The sequence below is a fragment of the Argentina silus genome, assembly GCF_951799395.1.
Source record: "Argentina silus genome assembly, chromosome: 9".
Classification (NCBI taxonomy): Eukaryota; Metazoa; Chordata; class Actinopteri; order Argentiniformes; family Argentinidae; genus Argentina; species Argentina silus.
Window position 1 is genome coordinate 3,368,842 of NC_139663.1, and position 25,250 is coordinate 3,394,091.

Genomic DNA, 25,250 nt, shown 5'->3' on the forward strand with positions numbered 1-25,250 from the left:
CTCAATTACAAATATTTCCTATCATTGAAATTGTGCTGTATATATTTTCTAAATCATTTTATAAAATACAGACCTGTTGTAATTGTTTTTTTAAAGAGGAAGTGATACTACAGCAGAACCACAGTCGTGTGTGATAGCTGGTTTCTGTGTATACTCCACACACCTTTAATAAAACTACAATAACCACATGGCTTCACAACAGGACCAATGCCTCATGGGTAACACGGAAGAAAACAAACGGGGGAAACTCATGTTTTTTAAATTTAGATCTAACGGAAAATTTATGATATTTAACACTCTAAAGATAAGACTAAAAAAATGAATGTCACTTGTATTAGGAATAGAACAGATGTATTGTGTGCCTTCCAAATGTCTTTTTTCGCTATGAGCCGATTGCCTACTTTCCCTTGGAATGTAAGTAGCCTAGCTTACAGTATTTTATAAAGATGTATTATTATAATAACGTGATCAATTACCATATTATAGAAACGTTCACCCACATAGAGATTAAAATATCATGTGCTTTGCCATTTGATATTTGAAATGGTAAATAGTATAGCTTTGCACGACAACAGTGTTGGCGTGAATGGGAGGAAACTCAGCACTGCAACCTTTAGTCAGAACATTACAGGTGACTTGGGGCTGCTTGTAGTTGTCCAGAAAGGCCACTGAGTTGTCTGTAACTGTACAGTTCTGGCCTTCATACAAGTGAAGTAGCCAGCCTGTTTACCCAGTGGTCGTGGGAGGAAGGTCTTTATCCTCTATGGTCAGGAGGAGCAGTTGCCTGGAACGTTAATTGATGCTCAGCATCGCCCAGAGCTGGGTTCTCAAGGGGGAGGCCTCCCTAATAGCATTAGAGTTGACTAGCCCAAGGCCGTGTGTGGTTTGGTCCTCTAGGGTCAGGAACAGTTGCACAGCATTGGCTCCCACTCATCACTGGAGCCAAAGTTCTCCACTCCTGAGCTCTCATATGGAACTGTCCAGTATTGAAACAGGCGGACACGCATTTTAGCTGTAGGCTCTCAAAACACCAGGCCTAGGTCTAACCATACTTTTCTTGTGAATCTTTTTAATGACTCTAGTCTCTGCCTTGGAATAGTCTAAAATGCTGCTTAGTCATGAAAACCTGCATTTCTATTATGTTTAAATGATGTGTATCATTTTCTGTGTTTTAAATTGCTTTAAGTTTCTTTGTACTCTTTAAGATGATGCATAGTTTACACCATCTAGAATGTCTCCCTTGTTTGTAGGTAGACAGATATTATTTGTTCTGCCTTTTAATGGTAAACATGATTATTCACAGTTCCTTGAAAGAGAACTTGAGAACGACAGATCATCAGAGTTGATTGCAGATATTTTGAAACAGGTAAAAACAATGCACTCTGCCACACTCCATCTCTTAAATTGGGGATTTGTTTAAATAACCCTTGAGACAGACAGCGAGAGGTACAACTTTAACAATGTTCATATCCCCCTTTCACAGACATGCCTTAGTCCACTGGTTCGCAAGTATCCTCCATCAGTCAAATACAGGAGACTGTTTCTCACAGAGTTGATCAAAAGGGTTAGTTTCTGTTTATCTTCCACTTCGGGACACGTTTCCCTTATTACCTGTGTGAAATGGATAATTGTTCTATATGCCATGATTTCACACAGGGGTTTTCTTCTCTACTCTACAGCATGAAGCCACAGAGTCAGAACCCATAGATGAGCTTTACGATGCGTTGGGTGAAGTCCTGGGTGCAGAGGAAGGAACTGAGTGCTACAAGAGCTATTTGCTGGTACTATCAAAACTCAGCGTGTAATAATATATTCAACACCACATGATTTCTGTCAGGAAATCTCTTGTAGGCCTATTTAGCGTCAATGCATATAAAAATCTATACTGTATGTCAAAACGTGCACCACCCATTGTTCACTGACACGTATGAAGATTCAAATGTATTGTCTGAGACCATTACCTATCAGTCACGCACAAGCATGACTTCCCTGCAAACTGTCTGTTTCTACCACCTCACATGATGTTCTTGTCAGAGATGACTCACCAAATACCAAGTATGTCACTGAGCAGGTGATGGTAACCTGTGTGTCGTTGTGGTCCTCTAGCCTTGTGGAGATGCTGTGAGTCTGTCAGAGAGTGTGGCGATGATCTCAGATGGCACCACAGGACTGGTCACGTGGGAGGCTGCCCTCCACCTGGCAGAGTGGGCACTGGAGAACCACCAGGCATTCACTGGCAGGTAAAGTGTGTGTGTGTGTATACATTGGAGGCTGTTCACCAATAGGTTTTTATGTACTATCCATATCCATCCATGATCTTAGTTTGTAGGACAGTGTTGGGACTGGGGTGTGTGTGTTTGGTCTGCACTAGGACTGGCAAGTGGGCGAGATGGTAGTGTGTTTGTGTCTACTTGCTGTTGAAACATGTGAGTGTGTGCTCTCCTTTCTATACAGGACCGTCCTGGAGTTGGGCAGTGGGGTGGGGCTGACGGGGATAGCGGTCTGTCGATCCTGCAGCCCCTCCAGATATGTGTTTAGTGATTGTCACGCCAGCGTACTGCAGAGACTGAGGGACAACATCCAGCTCAACGGGCTGGCCAACCAAACCTCTCCCAGAGTTACTGTGGAGGAGCTGGATTGGGGAGCAGTGACAGAGGAACAGCTGAGAGAGATCGGGGCCAACACTGTCATTGCTGCAGGTGAGGTGATAGCCACAGCTTGCTCTACAGGATAGGATAGAATAGAACTTTGTTGTCCATCCGACATCCATGAGGGAGAATTTCAAAGGCTATGTATGTATCTATGTATGTTACAGATGTGGTGTATGATCCTGATATTATTGGCTGCCTGGTGAAGCTTCTGTCTAAGATCCTGAGGTCGTGTGCCCAGAGTAGCCCTCCTGATGTCTACATATCCTCCACCATCCGAAACCCAGACACATACAACTGCTTCAAGCACCAGCTAGGTAAGAGATTCTCAAGTGCAGTTCAACATTCTCTGTAGGAGATACTCTTATCTAAAGGCACTCTTGGATGGTAAATTACATAGAGTCTTTTTTACAGGTTGAGAAAAACTCCCTGGCCCTACATAGAACGCATTGTTCACTTATGAAGCAAGATGAAAGTTATGATTCAAAGCAAGTTAGTTTCAAGATTCAAGCTAAATGTGAGCCAGATTTAACTGAGGTGTTTCATTGTCACTCATCTTTGCTTCGGCTGTTACTCATTTTGTGACAAATGTTTCTGTAAAACACTATTGTATAAATAATATTTTATGTAGTACAAGAGCACAATTAGAATCCATCATTCATAATGACCTCCACATACACTGAAATTAAACCACATAAGTACTTTTTTTGCTCTCTGCAGAAAATGTCGGAATCAGCCATGATGTCATCACAGGACCAGTCACCCATATCTTCTCCTACAATAGAGTCTCCACCATAGAGATGATAAAACTGAACATACATGTATGACACCAAGACAGTCTGTGTTTCACTGTATAATAACGTTTAAAAAATCTTCATTGACAATAGTCTTAAATAGATTAATTTCCTTCATTTGAGACTCTTGGGATGGAATCCAGAATTACTCAAAAGTCTGTCATCCCCAGAAACACACCAGAATCAGGCATGATCTCATCATAGTACCTGTCACCGATAGTCTTCCCATACAACATAGCGATGATGAAGTTAAACATGCATGAAATCAAACCAGTCCATGTATTACTGTATTAAAAAGGGATTATTTACACAACCCTAGCCCAGAATGTGTCTCATTTATACATTCAAGTGTTATTCATACATTCAAGCCTTTTAAAGTGTGAAATACAGAGATCTGCAGAGAGCAGCAGAAAAGCCTGTGTAACAAGCCTTTAACCAAAAGGTCCCCAACACCAAGAATGTTTATAGTATTATTAGCAATGCTATTGCAACTTTTGAGACTACATGATCAGTTCAGCTTCACTGTAGTTCCATTTCAAAACTGTTCAATTGGTCATCTTGAACGCAGCACTTCAGGTCAGTAGTTGCCCCCACCCATTGTTATACCTTTGACCACTCCTGCTGCGGCAGACATAATATGGTTGCATTCCAGGTTGCCTACAGTACATTACATCTTGCAATGCCTGTATAAGTATTTAAACATGTCAGTAACCTCACATCAATATGATACATCCAACGAAACATCAATATGATATAGCAATCTACTGTGCTGCACAGCCCAACTGTAATGTAGATGATATGGAATGCAACCATTGGTTCATTTGCGCAGCAGAACTGCTTTATAGACAATCTGGAACACAGCCTTTGTGTCAAAAAGCTCATGTCCCAGGTATAGGGTGGTCTATGGGAGGGAGTCAGCGAATGGATCCTATGAGCAGAGGTAAGACGTTCTCGTCCCAATTTTCGTCCCATCGTTGCCCCTCACTGGCCCGGAGATTCTTCCTGAACAGACCCAGCCTGCCCTCAGCGTTGGGGAAATCTGACAGCAGGGACTGCAAAGACAAGAGACACACACACAATGTGGCTATAAACAATCAAATATGTGCAAGTAGTAAAGGCTACTAGACATGGAAATATCACAGAAGCACAGTAACATTTGCTGGTAATATACTTGTGCAATTTTGCGATTCAATGTTGAGGTCCTTTCAGTTTCAATTCAGCAAATTCAGGGGATGAATTGGACGGAAAAAATGTTTAGTGAATTTGTCTCCAATTTCCTGAAGATTCCGTTGAAACTGGACTGAACCAAATCCACACTCTTCAAAGATTACACAGTGTTGTGTGTAGCTGTAGAGATTACACAGTGTTGTGTGTAGCTGTAGAGATTACACAGTGTTGTGTGTAGCTGTGTAGAGAGCCTCCACCTCCTACCTTGAGCTGCTCAGCCAGTTCCTGAGAGTCTTTGAAGACCAGCCCGTTCTCCTCATGCTTCACCAGTTCATGTAAACTAAATGAGGAAACATGTGAGTGTTAGCTAGTCATAGCCAGGGATTGAGTATATGCATGTATCAATACATTACGTGAGTAATAGCTTAAACTAAACAAAATGTTGTTCTTTCTCTTTTGTTCTACCTCTTAGTGCACAGAGGTTTTGCACCATGCACTTTTGCTGAGAAACCATAACATAGAGGCTAGGCTAGCTGTATCAGGGCTAAAGATCTCCCATCTACTCTTCAGTGTTCCTCATAAACCCGCTTACCAGTTGAAGTGGATGGCACAGACAGGCAGGCAGCAGCCAAACATGTCCACCACCTTCATAGGCAGGTCCAGACCGCTGGACGACTTATGTAGACACACCCCCAGATCAGCAGAGCCTGGGAGACAAGCAGATACACACATAACCATGTCAGTATAGTCTCTCTCCCTCCCTTTCTCACGCACACACACATGCACACAGTCTTGCTACATTACACACTTACCAAGTAAGACGGGGTAGTCCTCAGCCTCCAGCCAGGGGGTACAGATCTTCACATGTTCAAAGTGTAGCGTGTCTATCAGCTTCCTGTAGTACTCCTTCTGAGGACCCTTACCTACAAACACAAGTTAGACGGTTTGAAACTCACATGGCGAGTATTAAATTAGTTGATAAGCAGTTGAGTAAAAGCTCAGCTTTTTAGATTAGTTACCAGTGATCACGCAGACCAATGATGGAAGAGAGGCTCCTTCTTTCACTAAGTCTTCATACTCTAAATATAGACATATGAAACAGATTAGGAAAACATGTTGATTCCTTTTGTAAGGAAGTTCAGGGAATAAGCATATGAGGCTTCAGACTAAATGTTGTTTTTTTCCCTTGTTCTGAACGAAGAAATTATAGAGCAGTGCAGTAACAAGTTAATTACCTTCAAGTGCTTTCAATAGAATCGAGAAATCTTCATCCTCTGTGAAACAGAGAGGGAAACAGTAAGTAAGACACCAGACACACAAACAGCGCACATTTGACTGAAACGGCCACATAGCTATGAGTATACACCACAATGTGCTGGTCAATAGTTACATATTTTGGCACATTAACATAGGAACATCACTCTTCAGGGTTTTCCTTTGAGATTTTATAGTACTTTATAATTCTCTTGAGAATTCTCTGTAGAATTCTATAGTTTCCTTGTTCCTATAAGTTTCCTCCTACAGTATAATGTTTCTATAGTGTATGGCCTATTCAGTTCCTAGAGTTCCTTCTACTACAGAGTTCCTCCCTATAGTTCCTCACTACTGACCGGTCCAGCTGGTGCTGCTGAGCAGTAGAGCAGGTCGTCCAGGGGTCAGGGCCACAGTGCTGTCTTTGGGTTCGCGACTTGTAAACGCTGTCTTCTCCCTCTCACACTCAGTGGTCTCACCACTGTATGGGAGAGACGTTAAGTGTATCAATGATGAGGTAATAACAACAATATTGAGTGAGTGATTGATTGAGATGGACAGATAATCCACACACCATGACTGGAACTGAGGATAGGTCTTGGCCAGTCTCATGAACAGATTGTGCTGGATCTTCACCGGCGTCTCCTTGAATATTGCAGGTGGCTTGTCGTACAATGTGGTTGCCCTAAAGAGGGGTGAGAATAACGATAATGACACATTCAACAACCTCTGTGTTGCCTGTAAAACAACTGAACATTTTCTGCGTAAAAAAACCTGATAATGTATACAAATGGATCAAGTGATAGGAACTGGCCTTTCAAAGCATGACATTCACACCGATGAACTGTTATCCATCTACTGAAATGTGCAGAACAGAAACACCACCAGATGCTCAAATGACCCTTACTTGATCGCCCAGTTCCTCTGAAGGTCCTCCTTCATAGCATTGGTCACACATAGGTTATAGCTGGAGAAACGGCCAAAGAAGCGCTCATACCTGAGAGAGAACAAAGACAAGAGACAAGTAAGTGACAATATACAACCAATCCCTTTCAATTAAATTGTAATAAATGAGGAACATTTAAAACGACACACACCATGCTGTACGATATGTGTAACACATAGTTGTGACATGGCTGTTATACTGACCACTTTGCCAGCCTGACGATTGGGTGCCCCTGGCCGTGGCTGAGTGCCATGATGGTGTAGCCATAGTTGTGCCAATCTATGATGAACTTGGTGCCACGCAGACAGCAAACCAGCCAGGCCACCGCAATGCTGGGCAAGCCTGGGGGGTTCTGGAATAGAATTAATAGAATAGATGACTGTTAGCGCTAGAAATTCCAGCAGTCAACAATGTGGACTTTTGCAAGTATGTTCTGCATTCACACCCATACGCACACACACTAAGCATCAGGGTGTACTGAATAAGGCGTGTACCTGCATAAGTATATGGGATTGGACGTCCATCTTCACTAACACAAAGAGAAGCTGCAGCGACTGGAGAATCACTTTTGTAACGTAAGTGAGGATCCTGGGGCCCACTGAAATAAAGACAGTCGGATTTATTTATGTAAGAAGTGTCAATAACTCTATGCCAGAGATACACCACTGGATACAACATGTCAGGTCTGGAAGGTCATTTGTGCCTCCTGGCTCCATTCTGTAACTAGTTATTATTGGAGTTAATTAACAGATCTGGAGCCAGGCAAGGAGTAGCCTAAATGCTGTTTACCAATACCTTGGAGCCCTTTCACTTCTGCAATGGAGGTGATTTGTATTCTCTCATCTTCAAGGATCTCCTGGTGAGGTTTTGTGCCTGAAAATGAAGTAAGATAGATTATTGAAAGCTGCCACAGACAGGTATGGTCGCAGGCAGCCTGCATCATCCAACTTGTGTGGTTGTGAGTGAATCTGACAGCATGCACCAGTGACAGTCAGTCCACTCTGGTGCAATAATGAGCTAGAAGTAAGGCAGTTATAGTACTGCGTGGATATTATTATTCAATTAATTTACCAAGGAATCCAACAAACGTCACGCTGTAGCCGTTCTTGCTGAGGGAGATGGCATGGTATTGCATGCGGGGGCTACGACCAATATCTCCCAACACCAGTACACACACACGCCGGTCCGTGAGTTCATTGCGTCGCCGTAATTTCTTCCTAAAATTAAAGTATGAGGCATAAACAACGACCGCGAGAATTGTCCACCATGCACCTATACTGATCAGGTAATACCCTGCCGCTGATCCTAATATCATTACTATGCCTGCCATAACAGCAAAGTTATTAACATCCGCCATGATTGTTGTTGGCTCGATATGACGTGGCTCTCTCGCTCTCTCTCATACAAAGATTTAAAGGGCCAATGCACTACGTGCGATCGAGTATACTGTTATAATGATAACCAATTATCTATGTCTATGACTGTAACATGGTTGGACTTGTAACTGTAACCGCTTCCATAATAGTAAGCTATACTTTCTCTGAATTGAACAAAGTTGAAATATGACACTGCACCCCGTCAAAACATAAGAAAGTTGTATTAGGCCTAATTTTAACTAGCCTATATCACACCTGGCATTTTTTGTTTTATTTTACTAAAGCCAAGGCAAATTTCGTTTTAAAAAACTGACTTGTCTCAGACTTACAATCATGTTATTCAAGCAATGTACTTTGTTCAAGGAATTAACAGCCGACTTAATTAAATTTCCTCAAAACATTAGGTCTTATCAATTATTCTCTTATGTTCTATTATGTTCTATTCTATTATTTTACTCCATTAACTTTAGCCAACTAAATACACAACCAGCTGCTAATAAACGGAATTCCCAAGCAGGTTCTCAGGGGGGATAGCCACGTGACATCTGTTTTACGCCAAACAAGCCGCTCACTTTTTCATTTAGTTAAAGGAAAAGTCCCCCCGCATCCTCCGTCCCACTTGTGAAAGCAAGGCGCGGCAACGATCTATAAGCTACCGGAATTGATTCTTAGGACTTCTTAGGAAAATTTCTTAGGAAAACATGATAAGGTTTCACCTAGTCGCATTGTTTGCCCTTGTTTCGGTCACTGCGTCGCATGAAGAGGTCATCGATGACATTCTCAGCAGCCTCTCCAAAGGCGCATCTTTCCTTGAGGAGCAGCACCGACACATAAATCTCGATGGGGTGGTCGGATATCTCATTCTGCAGGGTATGTTGATATGAAATGCTTGCTGGCTCAGCATCCTGCGCAGCCTTTTTATTGCTGTCCCGTTAGAACGCTTGAGTTTATTTGATTACACAGTGTGGCAATAGCCTATACAAAATGTAGCATAAGCATATTGAATTTGTCGATATTTAATAGTCTACAGTTCGCCCAAGAGAACAGAGTTTGTTTATTACGAGGGTGTGCCCAGTGCGCTGCATGACTTACTTTCACTTAAAAAAGAGGAAATATTCAGATAATGAATATATGATTGTTAATCAAACTGATTGAAGATTGTCATTTTTGGATTAAGGGTTAATGTAGATAATGTTTTTGGCCACCTCCATCAATCTCAAAATTAAGTTTAGCTATAAGTCTATGTCCCATTTTTGTAGACACACTATTTCAATTGGTTAGATAAAAAAAGATATATATTTTTGGCCCCCAAAACGCGGTCTGTTTTCCTAATCTAATTTTCATGTTGTTATTCTTTCACTCTGTAGCGGAGCTGAAGGAGGCAGTCCGCACCTGGCCACACACAGACCCAGTGAGCTGGTCCCAGCGCACCGCGGCGGTGGTTCTGGTCAAACTGCTCGACCAAAGTCTCGCAAAAGCGGTCACAGCGCTGGAGGAGACCGACCCCAAATACTACCGAGGTAAAAACGAGTCTAGTTGGATCTTTATTGTTCAAAACGTTTATGACAGGCCTCTGACTCTCTAAGTAGAGAACAAAGTAAATCCTCAATCCGGTCATCATTGTCTTTCGTTATCGAAGGACCTTGAGGCTGAGTTGGTTGTCCCATGACCCTTGTGCCCCTCCAGAGTTTGAGCCCCTGTTGACCTGGTCATTCTGGGCAGTGCCCCAGGAATGGAGCTCTACAGACCCCTCGCTGGCCTACTCCTCTCACAGGGCCATGGAGTGTTATGACGAGCAGCTCAGTGACAAGTGCATGACCCTGCTCCTGGGCACTTGGTAAACACGCGCACACACACAAATCACTGACATACTCTACACTAGCACCAGGTAAACATACTGTACATTCATACACTCACTCACACATGGGCGTTGGTTAGGGAGGTCACATAAAAGGAGAACAACTGTCCACTCACAATCTGTTGTGTCAAAGCCTTGTGTAAGGCCAACTCTTTATTGAGTTAGGGATGCAGTAACATGCCACGGTCACACTATAGGGCAGCGAACTGCAATACGAACTGCAATATTGTATATTTTAATAAGACCAACAACACACTCGTGCCAGGTTGCTTGATTCTTGCAGGGCACTTTCTAGGAAACAATCTGCTAGCCTAAATAATTGTTTTCATATTGGAAGGAAGAATAATGGAACCCCTTGCATCGTGACCAAGTCCTGCAGAGACACAATGACGCAATTCGGGTGTCCTCACTACTCCCTGTCCCATCAGCTGCTCTACTTCATGATTGGGACAATGGTAAGACGCAACATGGTTTGACACACACGCACGCACGCACACACACACACACACACACACACACACACACACACACACACACACACACACACACACACACACACACACACACAATGAAATAGAATCTCTCTCTCCCTCTCTCAGAAAGGCTGTTCTAACATGCTGAAGGGGGACATGCGTGTGTCACGTGCCAACCTCACAGAGAAAGGCTACCAGAGGATCTTCTGCTCCAACATGATGAAGAGCAACAAGGAGATCATCAACGACGGCTTTGCCGGCCAAACGCAGGACATCTTCATCGAAAACAGTCAGTGTTAAGAAAACGCAGTGTTCACTGCAAGTTCATCCAGAATGTTTACAGTTGTTAAGGACAGGTGTGGTTTATTGCAGGATGTGTCAGTTTTAACACAGTTAATGTAAACATTGTCAGTGATTCCACTGTGCAATTTGCCTTTCATCTGCAATTGATTGAATTATTAGGACTGCTGTCATAGATACTGATACTGTAAGTGTCATAGATATGCTTCTTTGGCAGAGCAAAGGTACATTGTTTTGAGAGACAGTTAAATCTGTCTCAAGTGCAAGGCAATTAAGAGTAGCCCCTCCCCTGAATCCAGAAGGTACAGCCCAATAACCAGTCTTTTAATTAACTGTTACCTGTAGAATTGTGTTATTTCATCTCGTCAAATATTCCAACAACATCCTCACTGTTCACAGTACTGCTGTGTGGATTGGCTGGCTTCTCTGACTTCTACAAAGCTGATTGGCTGCAGCATGTTCTGAGGTTGCAGGACCAAGAAGTGGGATGTTTTGGGAAAGACGGTAAGAGGGCGTAGACAACATTTGCACTCATATCCTGTGTAAATGAAACCACAACAATGGTATGGCTCAGTTGCTCGTCCTCAAACAAGGCGAGAAAAGTATGTTTAAATGACCGTGTGCCTGTGATGTCATGTGTCATTTTTGTATGCTTGTGATCAGAGAGAGAGATCTCCCAGGTTATTGAAGATGAACTCTTGGAGACACTACAGCCTCACAGAAGAGTGAAGAGAAGAGAAAAGACACTTAGAGGTGTGTGTATGTGTGTGTGTGTGTGTGTGTCAGAGCTCGTCAATGGCCACGTTCCAGACCATCTGCAAAGCAGTCAATTAATCAATGGTTGCTTTCCACGTCGTCTACATTGCAGTTGGGCCGAGCAGCATAGTAGATAGTTATATCTTATTCATGTGGTTATCCAGTCATCTATCCTATCATCTCAGATCTATAAAGAGAGCTTCTATGAAGAGAGGGCTAGGGGTCGATTTAGTCCAATTGGAATTCTACAAAATAATTAATTTGAACTGAGTGTCACTCTTCTCTCTCTACAGATGGCTGTTCCAGTCACATGACGGGCGTGGCTGTGAGTGCCCTGGGAGGGTACCTCAACTACTATCTGACAGAGCAGGACATCACAAAGAGACCACTCTCCTGAACCCAATCACATCTGGGGTGTGTTCAATGTGCTGAAACATTCAGAATGTTGCATATGGAAATGGAATGTAAAGAGCTGACAGTTCCCTATACTGCATGACAGACGACCATTATCTATCTACACAACACATTTCTATCTGAGCGTTTTGTATCGTTGGACCCCCCTGGATAGGCCCCAAGGTTGTATTCAGTAAGCAATTAAAAAAAAAAAAAAAGAGTTATTGAGTTATTGAATTTGGCAAATAAGAATGTGTCTTCATATTTTCAGTTTTCTAGAAATGTTGTCCTGTTTGTGCCAACTAAAAGCAACCCTTAATACACTTTGACACTGATTGGTCAAAGGCTATTTAGCATTCAGTGTTAAGCTAACAATACCTGCATGACCAGTTCAAATGCAATTGTTAGATGGCGAAAACTACACCCATCATGTACATTTCTTTTTTATTCTGTAAAAAAATAAATACAATTGATAATAGACAAACACACAATGACTATCTTTTCCAACAAACATTAAAAGAGGAGTTACAGACTCACAAAATGGTCAGGGCGGACCCACATACAGCCATTTGTTCGTAGCTTCCCCAAAAGACAAACCAAACCAAAACAAACTGGGTAAAACGATACAGTATCTCTTTAAACATGTCTCTCTCACTGTCTGCCAATATTTTTCTAGCTGAGCTAAGCTTCTGGCGCACAAAGTAATGAGTCCCATGGGTTCTGTGTGTGTGCGTGCGGGCGTGCATGTGAGACAGACAGTTGTTCCGAACAATGCTACCATATATGAGGAGTCCAAAATATGGAATAAAAAGTAATTTGGTCTTTTTTTATGACTTTTTACAAATGGAAGCCAATGCTTTAACAGTCTTTGGTGTGTAGATAACGAGTTCCATTTGATGACATCGCTGATTCCATTTGAAGAAATCACTGATTCCACCCGATGACCTCGTAGAAGAGAGCCTTGAGCAGACGGGACTCGTAGGTGACTGTGTTCTTGCCAATGTGCATGCGGTCCTCCTCCAAGGGCTGCTCTATGATGGCTGGCTCATCTTTACCATACACTGGAGAGCGAGAGAGAGATAGATGGAGTGAGGGAGGTAGAGAGAAGAGTGAGGTAAAGCAAGAAAGAGATGGATGGAGAAAGAGAGATAGAGGGAGAGAGAGTCAGGTACAGTAATGGATGAGAGGGAGAAGGAAAGAAAAACATTTACAGTAATCCCTTGGAGGAGAGAGCTGGAAATCAATTAGCTGCCTGAGGTTTCAACAGAGTGATGAAGTCCCAAATTAATTTCTTCATAGCTAAACCAATAACACTCCTCCACTGTCCCTTAGCAGCGCCACAGGGATCATAAATCCCTTCTCTAATGAAGAATAAGATCAGGACTGTATCCTAACCTCCACACCCCTCCCTAGGCTGTGCAGTACCTTTACAGTGCTGTGAGTGTGTTTGTCCCCCCTGGGGGTGTAAGGCCTTACTTTCACAGTGCTCCAGGAACTGAATACACTCCTGCACCACAGAGTCTCTCAGCATGATCATGTGCTTGGCCATGTTTTCCAACAGCGATAGGAAACAGCGCTTGGCGTAGAACCACGTGTCCGTACCCAGCTACACAGAACAGAACACAGAAAAAGGGGAGAATGATGTAAAGAGAAGTCATGTACACTTTACACATTTGTGCTCCTCCCGTACACACTCTCATACACACACACACACACACACACACACACACACACACACACACACACGCTCATCAGTGGGACTCAGGTGGCCCAGTGACAATCCCACAGGGTCATTACACCCAGTCAATAATCCCACATGTCTAATAATACAGAAACACGTCTTGACATGTACAGACACAATATTGTTTGTAGGACTTCTGTAATTCTAGTCAGTCAGTGTAGGTCTTAGAGTACGTTGCCTTTTGTGTAGCCGAAGATTTCTGTGGAGTGATTGTAGATTTTTTGTGACAGATGTAGCCCTTGTTTTAAGTGTTTGGTAGGCTTTGACAATGGGGAGGGGTTCAGTGGGAGAATAACAACTTAAAGAGGACCGTCACCCCTGCAGAGCAACTGTGTGTGTGTTCAGCTGGGCTAAGTGGACACAGGTGCAGCACTCTTGGTGATGTTTTGGTTGGACAAAAACAAAAGTCAGAGACACAGAATAGAAGAACATCAAACCAAGCCCTTTCGCATCAACTAAAAATACACCCCTGCGGGGAAATAGTTGTCAGAGGTGACTTGGCAACGGGGAAGCGACAGAAACATCAAAAACACTCCGTTTTAAGAACTTTCTAGAAAACCTAAGACGAAAAAAACAAAATGTCGGACCTTCTTGTTGTACGGCTCCAGACTCTTGATCACACGGGTGATGCCGAAGTCATAATTCCCTTTGGCACAGTACAGGGTTCTGAAAGAGAAGACATGGGTATTAATATACTGTAGTAGTAGTGTCGTCTTCTGGGGAAGAAACAATTCAAAACATGCTAGTTGTCAAACTTTTTTTGGCCAGCACGAAACAGCAAATTGTCAGTATTAGAACTTGTAGTGGCATTTAATCGGAAGCCTCTCTTTTTGCAATGTCCATGAGACAGAGTGATAATCTATTTACACAGTGTGTATATGTGATGCAGGGGATGTCAATTGTGCAATTTCCAAGTCTGGTTTGAATACAGCACAGAACTAAGTAGTTGAAATAATGGTAGTGTCTTTGCTTTTTTTATGCTGTTAAACTACCACCCTTCACGACAAATGCGATTCCTGTTTGTAATTGCTAATGTAGGCCATGATACAGTGAGGAGTGCATTCGTCAATATCACTCACCCAATCACCAGGTTGACAATGCACAGGTGGAAGACCTTCTTGTCAGGGTCGTCGTAGGAGATCTGCTCCTCCTCTTTCTCTATCTTTCTCATCAGCTCTTCTGCCTGAGGAGGTGAGGATAAGGGAAGACATATTATATACTAGTCATATTACTGTATACTGCTCTGTAGATTAAGCACACACACATACAGATGTGCATGTACAAAGCAAGCATATTTAGTTTAAGACACAAACACGTGCACACACGTACACACACACACACACACACACACACACTTAACACACACACACACACTTAACACACATTTAACACCTTTAACACACACAACTCCTCTTACCTCTTCATTCTGGCTGGTCATAATGTAGGACACACAGAGGTTAGCCAGTACCACAGCACTGACGTTCAGGATCTGGGGGAGGACAAACACACACACACTGTTTAACAGTTGAAAGACTATCTAACAATGCTGAAATGGAAACAAGATGAAAAGAAAGCATATTATTGAAAAAAAACTAAAAAAAAAAACGTCTGGACAAGAGAATAGCAATGAAAAGAAACTAAAACGGCTGCTCCCAAATGTGAACCTTACTGTGATCTTCCACATTCGGGAGCAAACAGTGTGCACAGAGGTATTTTACTTTCATTTCATTGAGAAGGGGAAAAAAAAAAAGAGAGGATCGACGCCACTCCAAAACCACCACACGAAAAATAATCCCATGCAAGGATGAGACACTGCATTTAGAAAGCACTGCATTGCGAGAGCACCAGAGAGAACAGGGCGACCGGGCCGCTTTACCGAGGGCTTGCGTTTGCAGGGACACTCCTGAATATTACACTGCTCCAGCTAGCGAGCGGAAGAACGGAAAGAGAGACAGTTTTTATTCTTTATAAATGTACTGTCTGTCACTAGTGCAGACTGGTCAAATACAAAAACATGAACATTTCAACGGTAGTGTATTTGAAACCTCCTCTCTTCATCTCCTATTTACAATGAATGGTTTATGGCCGAGGGCCACACAGGCTGGGTATCGATTCACCCTGACTATGAATGATTAAGGATCAGTCAATTCACCCATCCATCCATCCCTCCACCCACACACCCATTCATCCATCCATCCATCCACTCACCCACCTACCCCTCCATCGATCCATATACCCATGAACCCATTCCACCCATCCATCCTAATGTTGTTGTAGTGCTCCTTGCCGATGGCCTCATTACACTAGTTCTCATGCACCCATCCACCCACCCATCTATCCATCCACCCACCCAGCCATCCATCCATCCACCCACCCATCCATCCACCCACCCATCCATCCATCCATCCACCCATCCATCCACTCACATTGTCATAGTGCTTCTTGACGATGGGCTCATAGAAGCCGATGGCCTCCTTGTATTTGTTCTCCTGCATGAAGAGCACGTGGGCCACGTTGAGCTTCCAGGTGTCATGCTCGTTGCAGAACTCCACCGACTTGCGGAAGATCTTCTCCACCATGTTGTAGTTCTCCCTGTTCCAGTAGATCTTCGCCTGAGCCATCAGCACTGGGATGTACCTGCAAGATAAGACACCAATCAGGGGAGAGAAAGGAAGCCACCATTCGGACAGGAAAGTGGAAAAAGGCGACCAATCAGACAGGAGAGTGGGGAAGACAAGTCACCCATCACAGGACAGAAGGTAAGGCAACCGACCACCTGGGCACAATCAGAAATGAGAGTGAACAGAAGTGACTAATCAGGAGGGGGAAGGCAAGAGAGGTCACCAATCAAAGGAGAGGTGATACGACAAGCCACCAAACAGCTGAAAGTGTATGTCAGACTAGAGAAGTTGCATCAGAGTGTATTCCACCAGCCAAGACACCACTAGGATCCCTCTGACTGAATGCGCTTTGACTGAATCGTAAACAGGACAGAGTTGTATAGATTCAAGACTATCAGGGACAGATTAGTGGTAACTTGGTAACTTATGTTGTGTAATGAGATGAGTACTGAAAGGGCTACAACTGAACTCACTTCTCCAACATCTCGTCATAGTCCTGCAGGGCCTTCTTCAGGGAGTCGTCATCGCGGGCAAGTCGAGCTTCCTGCACCTTAGAGTAAACACAGATACGGTCAGCGGCATCTGAGACAGCCTGAGATATGGACTTGTACATCTCCTGAATGTTACCTGAACGTGACTCTCTCTATGTTGTTATCTCCGTGTCTACGTTTAGTCTCGGGTTTTGTGTGGACCCCAGGAGGGGTAGCTATCGCTATGGTAACAGGGATAAAACAAAGCTCCAGTGGAAACAGAAGAGATGGTGCTGTGAGAGACTTAATAGGCTCAAGTGTGAATGATCAGCCAGCCAGCCAGCCTTACATCTTAATAGGGGAGGAAAGGGGGAAAGGAGAATGGGAGAATGTAACCTGTTTGGCCAACTTGCGCAACTGCTTCGTCAGCTTGGCGTTCATCTCGTCGAACTTCCGAAACGCCTGCGGTCGTCGAACACGAGAGAAATACAAGAGACATCAGACTACAACATATGAATGTATCAGCTGCCCCCCCCCCCCCCCCCCCCCCCATGTTATTTTATTCCAATGGGAAGCACAAGGATAATACAAGGGATGTAGTGGAAGAAAAAAGCTGGGTAACACCTAAACACCACAACACAGCGAATTTTGAGTGTAAACAATTATTTTCTCCCCATCTTAAAACAAGTCTGCTGTGAAGGGCATTCACACGTGTTTACCCTCCACAACAACCCTGAATAAGACCACTGAGGGCTGTAAAGGTTGTGTTATTATGGGATGTTTGTGTATCACCTCCTCTGGAGCAGTCTGGCAGGTCAGCATGGCATCCAGAAACTCATACAGATACTGGGAAGGACAAACCAGATATGGGTGTTAATATTATAGGTCATATCATATTATATTGGCTATATGAACTTGATTTAGCTCAAGACCTTATAGCTTGACACAAAAAGGGTGAAAGTGTGCCTCTGTAGCTTCTTACCGGGGTGAGGAACTTGTATGTGAGATGTGCATTCTCAGCCAGCACGTCAGCAGCCAAGTCAAAGTACTGAGAGAAAGAGAGCGAGTGAGAGAGAGAGAGAGAGAGAGAGAGAGAGAGAGAGAGAGAGAGAGAAAGAGAGAGGGAAAGAGAGTGAGAGAGAGGGGGAATAGAGAGAGCAAACCCAGCGGGGACATTAATTCCATTTTAATTAAAATTGCACGAGCCTGCTGAACACACTGTGTTTTAATCAAAGCACAGATGACATGGGGTGCTTTCAGATCAAACTGAATAAAAAATAGGTATCTCACAGCATGGGCATTGATTTCAACATGAACATGGTCAACTTACACACACACACACACACACACACACACACACACACACACACACACACACACACACAGTAGAATAACTGTGCAGTGGAGGGGCAGACCAAACCTGGGTGGTAATAGTATTCAGTGTGATCTCCGGTGTAGGGTAACGTACCTCATATTTGCAGTAGAGCAGCAACAGGTTGCCGAAGGTGACCGGGGGGAAGGGGATCTGCTGCAGCAGGAAGGCCAGCTTCTGAAAGCCCTCTGATGGCTTCTTATCCATGTTCATCAGAGCCTGGTTATGGAGAGTCACTGGGTCCAGCTCCTACATACAGGGAACACACACACACGTTAAACACACACACACACACACACACACACACACAGTTGTCTACAGTATGGTAGAACACTCAGCCAGATCAGCTGTGAGTAACATGTATGGACACTAGAGGGCAGCAGCGAGTCAGACAATGGTCATTAAAAGGTGCTACACACTTAAGACTAGCACACGAGTAGAAGCCAAACTGAAATCTTTGCCTAACACAAGTAGACATGTTACAGCAGCTTAATGTCATTCCAACCGACAAGTATGGTTAGTGATGCCTCATGCAATCTCACATGCAATCTCTCTCTCTCTCTCACACACACACGCACGCGCACGCGCGCGCACACACACACACACACACACACACACACACACACACACACACACACACACACACACACACACACACACACACACACTCTCTTTTATGCCACGCTTCCATTGGTCTGTTGTATTTCAACAGCTGAGTGGCAATTAAAGCCAAAGGACACTGCCATACAATATTCATTCAGCTGGTGGCTGTATCTACCCTGTACGCAGGACTTGACTGGGCCTGAGCAGCCTGGGGCAGTCCACTGAATAACACTGAGGTTAATAAGTGCATTCCTCCTTTCTCCACCTCCGCATATCCAGTCTAAACAAATAACCATATCTGTACCTTCACTCAAACATTCTCCCTCTCTCACACCACACACACACACACACACACACACACACACACACACACACACACACACACACACACACACTGATTAGGTAAGAGCCATGGTCAGTGTACAGTACCTCCTCTGATCTGGGGGGCATGTCCGTCAGAGCCTCTTGGGCTGCATCATCTGGAGAGATTCAGACAGCAGAGCTCAGGGTAGAAACTGACGCTTTAGAGTACTACCAACTTCATACATAAAACATCGGTGGCACTTTACTTTACGGAACAGAAATCCCCATGTCAATTTGCTTGAGCCTGCCTGGAGTGCAGTGGGATGGGTGGAGTTTGCACTTTTGGGACTCACCAATTGGTTCCATGGCACCAGGCAAGCTCAATGAGCCACAGTTAATGTATTTTAAAGTTTTGAAAAATGTCAAATACTTATTTGAATCCAGCCAGGTCAGACTTACAGTTCTTGAGCTGGTATTCGATGGCAGCCTTGAGGTTGAAGGCCTCGATTAAGGCCGTTTCGTGCAGCACCAGAGTGTTGCCCACGCTCCTCACGTCAATGCCCTCCGTCGTCATGCCAACGCTCAGCTCTGGGGGGCACACAGACATGCAGGGTGGTCAGGGAAATCAACAGGTGGATGGGAGTGACTCAGAAAAGTAAAGTGTAGGGTCTCATGACACATTCAACAAAGTACATTTTGTAGAAACACAAAGGGTAAGACTTTCTTTGAACCACCTGTGCATAACTCATTTACAATGCAACACAATCATAGTGCATTATAAGACTTACTATGAGCGTTTGCTATCAGCTGGAGACTCTTTTTAACTGCTTTTGTAAAATCATGTAAAGCCAAGGCACAAACATGAAGTACATTTAACACAGTGGGTGGCAGTTTAATGTATTCAGATGTACAGCGAACAGGTCAGCTACTGTATCTTACTGGACAGAGGCAGTCCTTTTGCTCTTACCTGGGTGTTCCCTGATGCCTCGCTCTATAATCTCTCCAATGTATTTGAGCGCTTGAGCGTACTGCTTCAGACTGTAGTAGCACAGGCCAATGTTGTACGACAGATCTAACACCAAGAACGGAGAGCGTGTTTTTTTTGTTAGAATATACCGTATACAATAGACACCCAAGTCAGAGGTTCCAAACCAACACATAGAATAATGAAATAAAATCTGAATAACTACACGACAGAAACTAGGGTTATATAGTAACACCAGATTATACTGTGTGTGTGTGTGTGTGTGTATTTCAAGAACAGGAAGTGAGGTCACCTGGTTGATAGCCCAGCACCTGCATGGCAGACATGAACTTCTTGCAGGCCTCCTCATACTCTCCCTCCTTGTAGAGCAGACAGCCCATGTCCACATCATAGTCTGGGTCCTCCTGAGGCAACTGCTCTACCAACGTCTGGGAGAGGGGAGGGAGCATTTAGTCTGCCATGTTCTCTTTACATCAGACCTGGGTTCAAATAGTATTTGGAATCCTTTCAAATATGGGAGTCACAAACAAATGGCCAGTATTAACCTTTGCTCCAGAGTACTCCTCTTCCCCGTATTTGATAGCCGCTTGCAGTTTAATCATCTGTATAAAGAGAGAAAAAGGTCTGAAATATTTTTAAAAGAATATGGTATCAAGGGGTCAGAGAACTGCTGACGGATCCGCATCTTCATTCACATTTCTTTCTAAAGAAAAGGTCACTCCCAGTGCAAGAACACTATATTAGGGAAATCCTGTGATGGTGCAAATGATCAGTGCAGATTAAAATAGTTGTATTTCTTGTGCACCCATTGAGACAACAAATCTTTATTTCATTATATAATGTTATTGCTATGTAAGGGAGGACGTGACTGGAGGGTCAACAATGCCTGGAGGTTCAACAATTCCTTTCAAGTTAGTTTTCAGCTCTTTGATGTTTATTTTTAGTACAGAGAACACATTGCTGAGACTTTCCCTTTGTATATTAAATGTTAGCTTCCTTAGATATAAGGAACCTACTGTATCAAGGTAACATTGGTGTGAAAGTTCTGGTTGTTTGTTTCTAGGCTTATACGTTATATCAACATTATCTTTATGTGATGGTTTAGGGTTGTCAGTCTTAAAAGTTATATCAACAATACCCTAGACTCTAGGGTTCAAAACAGCGCCGCTCTAACACGATCAAAGAGAATACGCGGTAGAGGTCCACTGTTTGAGGCGAAAAGAGACAGGGTTCCCAGAGGAATAAAAACGAAATAAAAATGAAATATCCCAGTGTTCCTAACAAAACAAAGAAACCAAAACCATTTCAATTAAAACGATCCGACTTTACCGTGGAACGTAGCGGACGTATGAGCGCAACTTTGGAATTATTCAAAACAGCGCCAGCTCTAACACGATCAAAGAGAATACGCGGGAGAGGTCCACTGTTTGAGGCGAAAAAAGACAACGTTCCCAGAGGAATAAAAACGAAATAAAAATGAAATATCCCAGTGTTCCTAACAAAACAAAGAACCCAAAACCATTTCAATGGAAACATCGGACTTTACCATGGAACGTAGCGGCTTTGGAATTATTCAAAACAGCGTCCGCTCTAACACGATCAAAGAGAATACGCGGGAGAGGTCCACTGTTTGAGGCGAAAAAAGACAGGGTTCCCAGCGGAAAAATGTATAAAAATGAGTTCCTCACAAAACAAGAAACCCAAAACCATTTCAATGGAAACGATCGGACTTTACCTTGGAACGTAGCGGACGTATCCGCTCTAACACGATCAAAGAGAATACGCGGGAGAGGTCCACTGTTTGAGGCGAAAAAAGACAGGGTTCCCAGAGGAATAAAAACGAAATAAAAATGAAATATCCCAGTGTTCCTAACAAAACAAAGAACACAAAACCATTTCAATGGAAACGATCGGACTTTACCTTGTAACGTAGCGGACGTATGAGCGCGGCTTTGGAATTATTCAAAACAGCGCCCGCTCTAACAGATCAAAGAGAATACGCGGGAGAGGTCCACTGTTTGAGGCGAAAAAAGACAGGGTTCCCAGCGGAAAAAATTATAAAAATGAGTTCCTCACAAAACAAGGAACCCAAAACCATTTCAATGGAAACGATCGGACTTTACCTTGGAACGTAGCGGACGTATGAGCGCGGCTTTGGAATTATTCAAAACAGCGCCCGTTCTAACACGATCAAAGAGAATACGCGGGAGAGGTCCACTGTTTGAGGCGAAAAAAGACAGGGTTCCTAGACGAATAAAAACGAAATAAAAATGAAATATCCCAGTGTTCCTAACAAAACAAAGAACCCAAAACCATTTCAATGGAAACGATCGGACGTTACCGTGGAACGTAGCGGACTTATGAGCGCGGCTTTGGAATTATTCAAAACAGCGCCGCTCGAACACGATCAAAGAGAATACGCGGGAGAGGTCCACTGTTTGAGGCGAAAAAAAACAGGGTTCCCAGAGGAATAAAAACGAAATAAAAATGAAATATCCCAGTGTTCCTAACAAAACAAAGAACACAAAACCATTTCAATGGAAACGATCGGACTTTACCTTGTAACGTAGCGGACGTATGAGCGCGGCTTTGGAATTATTCAAAACAGCGCCCGCTCTAACACGATCAAAGAGAATACGCGGGAGAGGTCCACTGTTTGAGGCGAAAAAAGACAACGTTCCCAGAGGAATAAAAACGAAATAAAAATGAAATATCCCAGTGTTCCTAACAAAACAAAGAACCCAAAACCATTTCAATGGAAACGATCGGACGTTACCGTGGAACGTAGCGGACTTATGAGCGCGGCTTTGGAATTATTCAAAACAGCGCCGCTCGAACACGATCAAAGAGAATACGCGGGAGAGGTCCACTGTTTGATGCGAAAAAAGACAGGGTTCCCAGCGGAAAAAATTATAAAAATGAGTTCCTCACAAAACAAGGAACCCAAAACCATTTCAATGGAAACGATCGGACTTTACCTTGGAACGTAGCGGACGTATGAGCGCGGCTTTGGAATTATTCAAAACAGCGCCCGCTCTAACACATCAAAGAGAATACGCGGGAGAGGTCCACTGTTTGAGGCGAAAAAAGACAACGTTCCTAGACGAATAAAAACTAAATAAAAAGGAAATATCCCAGTGTTCCTAACAAAACAAAGAACCCAAAACATTTCAATGGAAACGATCGGACTTTACCGTGGAACGTAGCGGACTTATGAGCGCGGCTTTGGAATTATTCAAAACATCGCCCGCTCTAACACGATCAAAGAGAATACGCGGGAGAGGTCCAATGTTTGAGGCGAAAAAAGACAACGTTCCCAGACGAATAAAAACTAAATAAAAATGAAATATCCCAGTGTTCCTAACAAAACAAAGAACCCAAAACCATTTCAATGGAAACGATCGGACTTTACCGTGGAACGTAGCGGATGTATACAGAGAGCGTCTGAGAGCTGTGGACCAGGAGCTACGTGTGTGTCTGTCATCCATTCCTGCAAGAATAGTGTGTGTGTGTGTGTGTGTGTGTGTGTGTGTGTGTGTGTGTATGCGTGCGTGTAAGAGTAGTAGGCTACATGCGTCATGCATTTGTTGTTCGTCAGAGACAGTATGTATTCTAATGATAATCAACATTAAAAAAAATATATACATATATATTGGGGTGCCTTGAGATTTTTCATTCATGCAAAGGGTGCCGCGACTGAAAAAAGGTTGAGAAACACTGCCCTAGAGTGACGATTGAGGCTGTTGTAATCTTTGGACTACATCATCAATGTTACCTTGGTATGATTGATGTTTTTTTTTTAGTATATGAAACATTCTATCAATGTTACCTTGCTGTGGCTGTTAGGGTTGTCCAGGAGGAAGGTGGCCTTCATGGCCTCTGGGTAAGCACAGGCCCCATACAGAGACTGGGCGTAGTACAGTTTGTATTCCTCCACCTCTGGGTGTAGCTGGGTAAGCTGCTCGTAGCACTCAGCCGCGTTGGTGAAGTCTTGCATGTGGTAGTAGCAGTAGCCCAGCAGAGACAGAGCTGCCCTAGACTAGAAGAAGAACCAACAGCCAAGGTTTAAGTGAAATCCACTGTTTTTACAGAAACACTAGTGAACTTCTATTGACCTTGAGTGTCTTAATATCTTTTGTTGACCCAGTTTGATAATCATTTTATGCATCTTGGTTGGACGGTAAAGTGCCAGTAAAACATTTCCTATTCTTTCAAACATAGAAAGCTTTTAATTAAAATTGCTAATGTTTCACAAAGGTCTTTTGACCGAAATGTTAGGTAGAAATTAATCAAACAAGCAAGAGCAGTGTGCAGGAGTATTTCTTTATTTGAGGTATTGTTTGTTGCCCAAATATTAAAATGATATTATGTGAGTGCATTGAATGGTAAGCTCAAACGCAGGACAACAGAACTTTCAATTTGGTCACTTGAGGCCTATCTTACACAGTAACTCTGTGAGCAGCAACAAACGTACCTTCATTTGTTTCTGGAGTTCATTACTTAGGATGTGGATGGCCTCTCCATACCGGCCATCTTTGATCTTTCAGGAGGATTGGGAAGAGCACTATTAGGTTTGCAAGCCAGTTCAAGCCACTGCCAAAGATATTTTCAGTATCTAAAAATAACATACTGAAATAAACCCCTTGCTTATGATTAATATGACTTATATAGTTGACTATATGAGAGTACACAACTATACTAGCTATAGGTTCCGAACTACATGTTATTGTGATAGATATAAGACTTCGCAAACAAATCGCATAGCCTCAAATCATGTTACCAAATGAATGCTGCTCTCATGGAATGTCATAATTGAACACAACCGATCCATTTCATATAAATCAAGTGTTATTTGTACATGCATGTTGAGATGCATTTGCTCCATTGTTTACGTTTTGTTAGTGGCCCTACTTTCAGCAAGGAGGGTTACTTTACTAGCTGACTAATCTCTACCTGCATCACCTTCGCAACTAGCTAGCTAACGTTAGCATGTTCAACAATTACTCATGAAATGCAAGCGACTCACCATTTTGTAGACCGTGGCTGTGTATTCACCATCTTTAATGGTTGTCAGTGTCATTATATTTAAGAAGCTAGCTTGTCTGCTTGCCAGATATACTATGTAATATTCTTTGAAATGACGGAGCTTATTCACCAAAAACAAAAGTCATGGAGCGTGTTGCTGTTACTTAG

The 25,250-nt window shown here is 43.2% G+C and overlaps 4 protein-coding genes across 5 annotated transcripts; 2 read left to right on the forward strand and 2 right to left on the reverse strand.

Annotated features, from left to right (window-relative positions):
- The first annotated feature begins 217 nt into the window (after positions 1–217).
- On the forward strand, positions 218–3,486 carry eef2kmt (eukaryotic elongation factor 2 lysine methyltransferase). The gene is made up of 8 exons (XM_083676365.1): positions 218–414; positions 1,304–1,366; positions 1,484–1,564; positions 1,680–1,781; positions 2,107–2,240; positions 2,455–2,699; positions 2,816–2,965; positions 3,369–3,486. The coding sequence occupies exons 1-8, from the start codon at positions 319–321 to the stop codon at positions 3,473–3,475; spliced, it is 978 nt and encodes a 325-aa protein (XP_083532491.1). The 5' UTR covers positions 218–318; the 3' UTR covers positions 3,476–3,486.
- Positions 3,487–4,355: 869 nt separating this feature from the next.
- Positions 4,356–8,156, reverse strand: alg1 (ALG1 chitobiosyldiphosphodolichol beta-mannosyltransferase). The gene is made up of 13 exons (XM_083676364.1): positions 7,878–8,156; positions 7,602–7,679; positions 7,301–7,404; positions 7,010–7,158; positions 6,768–6,857; positions 6,435–6,545; positions 6,220–6,341; positions 5,845–5,883; positions 5,629–5,688; positions 5,422–5,532; positions 5,202–5,316; positions 4,874–4,949; positions 4,356–4,494 (listed from the first exon to the last, which is right to left on the reverse strand). The coding sequence occupies exons 1-13, from the start codon at positions 8,134–8,136 to the stop codon at positions 4,357–4,359; spliced, it is 1,452 nt and encodes a 483-aa protein (XP_083532490.1). The 5' UTR covers positions 8,137–8,156; the 3' UTR covers position 4,356.
- A 727-nt stretch (positions 8,157–8,883) lies between these two features.
- On the forward strand, positions 8,884–12,271 carry cUnh16orf89 (chromosome Un C16orf89 homolog; the record flags this gene model as incomplete). The annotated part of the gene is made up of 8 exons (XM_083676429.1): positions 8,884–9,052; positions 9,550–9,702; positions 9,869–10,019; positions 10,378–10,495; positions 10,640–10,802; positions 11,213–11,317; positions 11,477–11,566; positions 11,863–12,271. 8 exons carry the CDS (start codon positions 8,884–8,886, stop codon positions 11,964–11,966), a joined length of 1,053 nt encoding a protein of 350 aa, XP_083532555.1. The 3' UTR covers positions 11,967–12,271.
- A 118-nt stretch (positions 12,272–12,389) lies between these two features.
- ift70 (intraflagellar transport 70) lies at positions 12,390–25,212 on the reverse strand. 2 transcript variants are annotated; one of them, XM_083676219.1, is made up of 19 exons: positions 25,084–25,212; positions 24,532–24,597; positions 23,887–24,096; positions 20,603–20,659; positions 20,350–20,485; positions 20,040–20,144; positions 19,532–19,660; positions 19,199–19,248; positions 18,263–18,415; positions 17,777–17,842; positions 17,587–17,640; positions 17,191–17,256; positions 16,798–16,868; positions 16,130–16,340; positions 15,121–15,192; positions 14,783–14,886; positions 14,291–14,369; positions 13,439–13,568; positions 12,390–13,023 (listed from the first exon to the last, which is right to left on the reverse strand). In XM_083676219.1, the coding sequence occupies exons 1-19, from the start codon at positions 25,135–25,137 to the stop codon at positions 12,887–12,889; spliced, it is 1,950 nt and encodes a 649-aa protein (XP_083532345.1). In that variant the 5' UTR covers positions 25,138–25,212; the 3' UTR covers positions 12,390–12,886. The 2 variants fall into 2 exon arrangements, with proteins under 2 accessions (XP_083532345.1, XP_083532344.1); XM_083676218.1 differs by having other exon boundaries at positions 16,798–16,874.
- Positions 25,213–25,250: the final 38 nt, after the last annotated feature.

Coding starts and splice junctions, on each gene's coding strand:
- eef2kmt (XM_083676365.1), top strand. CDS start 319: ATGAATGTCACTTGTATTAGGAATAGAACAGATGTATTGTGTGCCTTC. Junction 1,782..2,106: donor GCTACAAGAGCTATTTGCTG/GTACTATCAAAA, acceptor GTGGTCCTCTAG/CCTTGTGGAGATGCTGTGAG. Junction 2,700..2,815: donor CAACACTGTCATTGCTGCAG/GTGAGGTGATAG, acceptor TGTATGTTACAG/ATGTGGTGTATGATCCTGAT.
- alg1 (XM_083676364.1), bottom strand. CDS start 8,136: ATGGCAGGCATAGTAATGATATTAGGATCAGCGGCAGGGTATTACCTG. Junction 7,680..7,877: donor GACGTTTGTTGGATTCCTTG/GTAAATTAATTG, acceptor CTTCATTTTCAG/GCACAAAACCTCACCAGGAG. Junction 6,858..7,009: donor ATCGTCAGGCTGGCAAAGTG/GTCAGTATAACA, acceptor GTTCTCTCTCAG/GTATGAGCGCTTCTTTGGCC.
- ift70 (XM_083676218.1), bottom strand. CDS start 25,137: ATGACACTGACAACCATTAAAGATGGTGAATACACAGCCACGGTCTAC. Junction 17,641..17,776: donor CATACAAGTTCCTCACCCCG/GTAAGAAGCTAC, acceptor TGTCCTTCCCAG/TATCTGTATGAGTTTCTGGA. Junction 15,193..16,129: donor TCAAGAAGCACTATGACAAT/GTGAGTGGATGG, acceptor GTCCTCCCCCAG/ATCCTGAACGTCAGTGCTGT.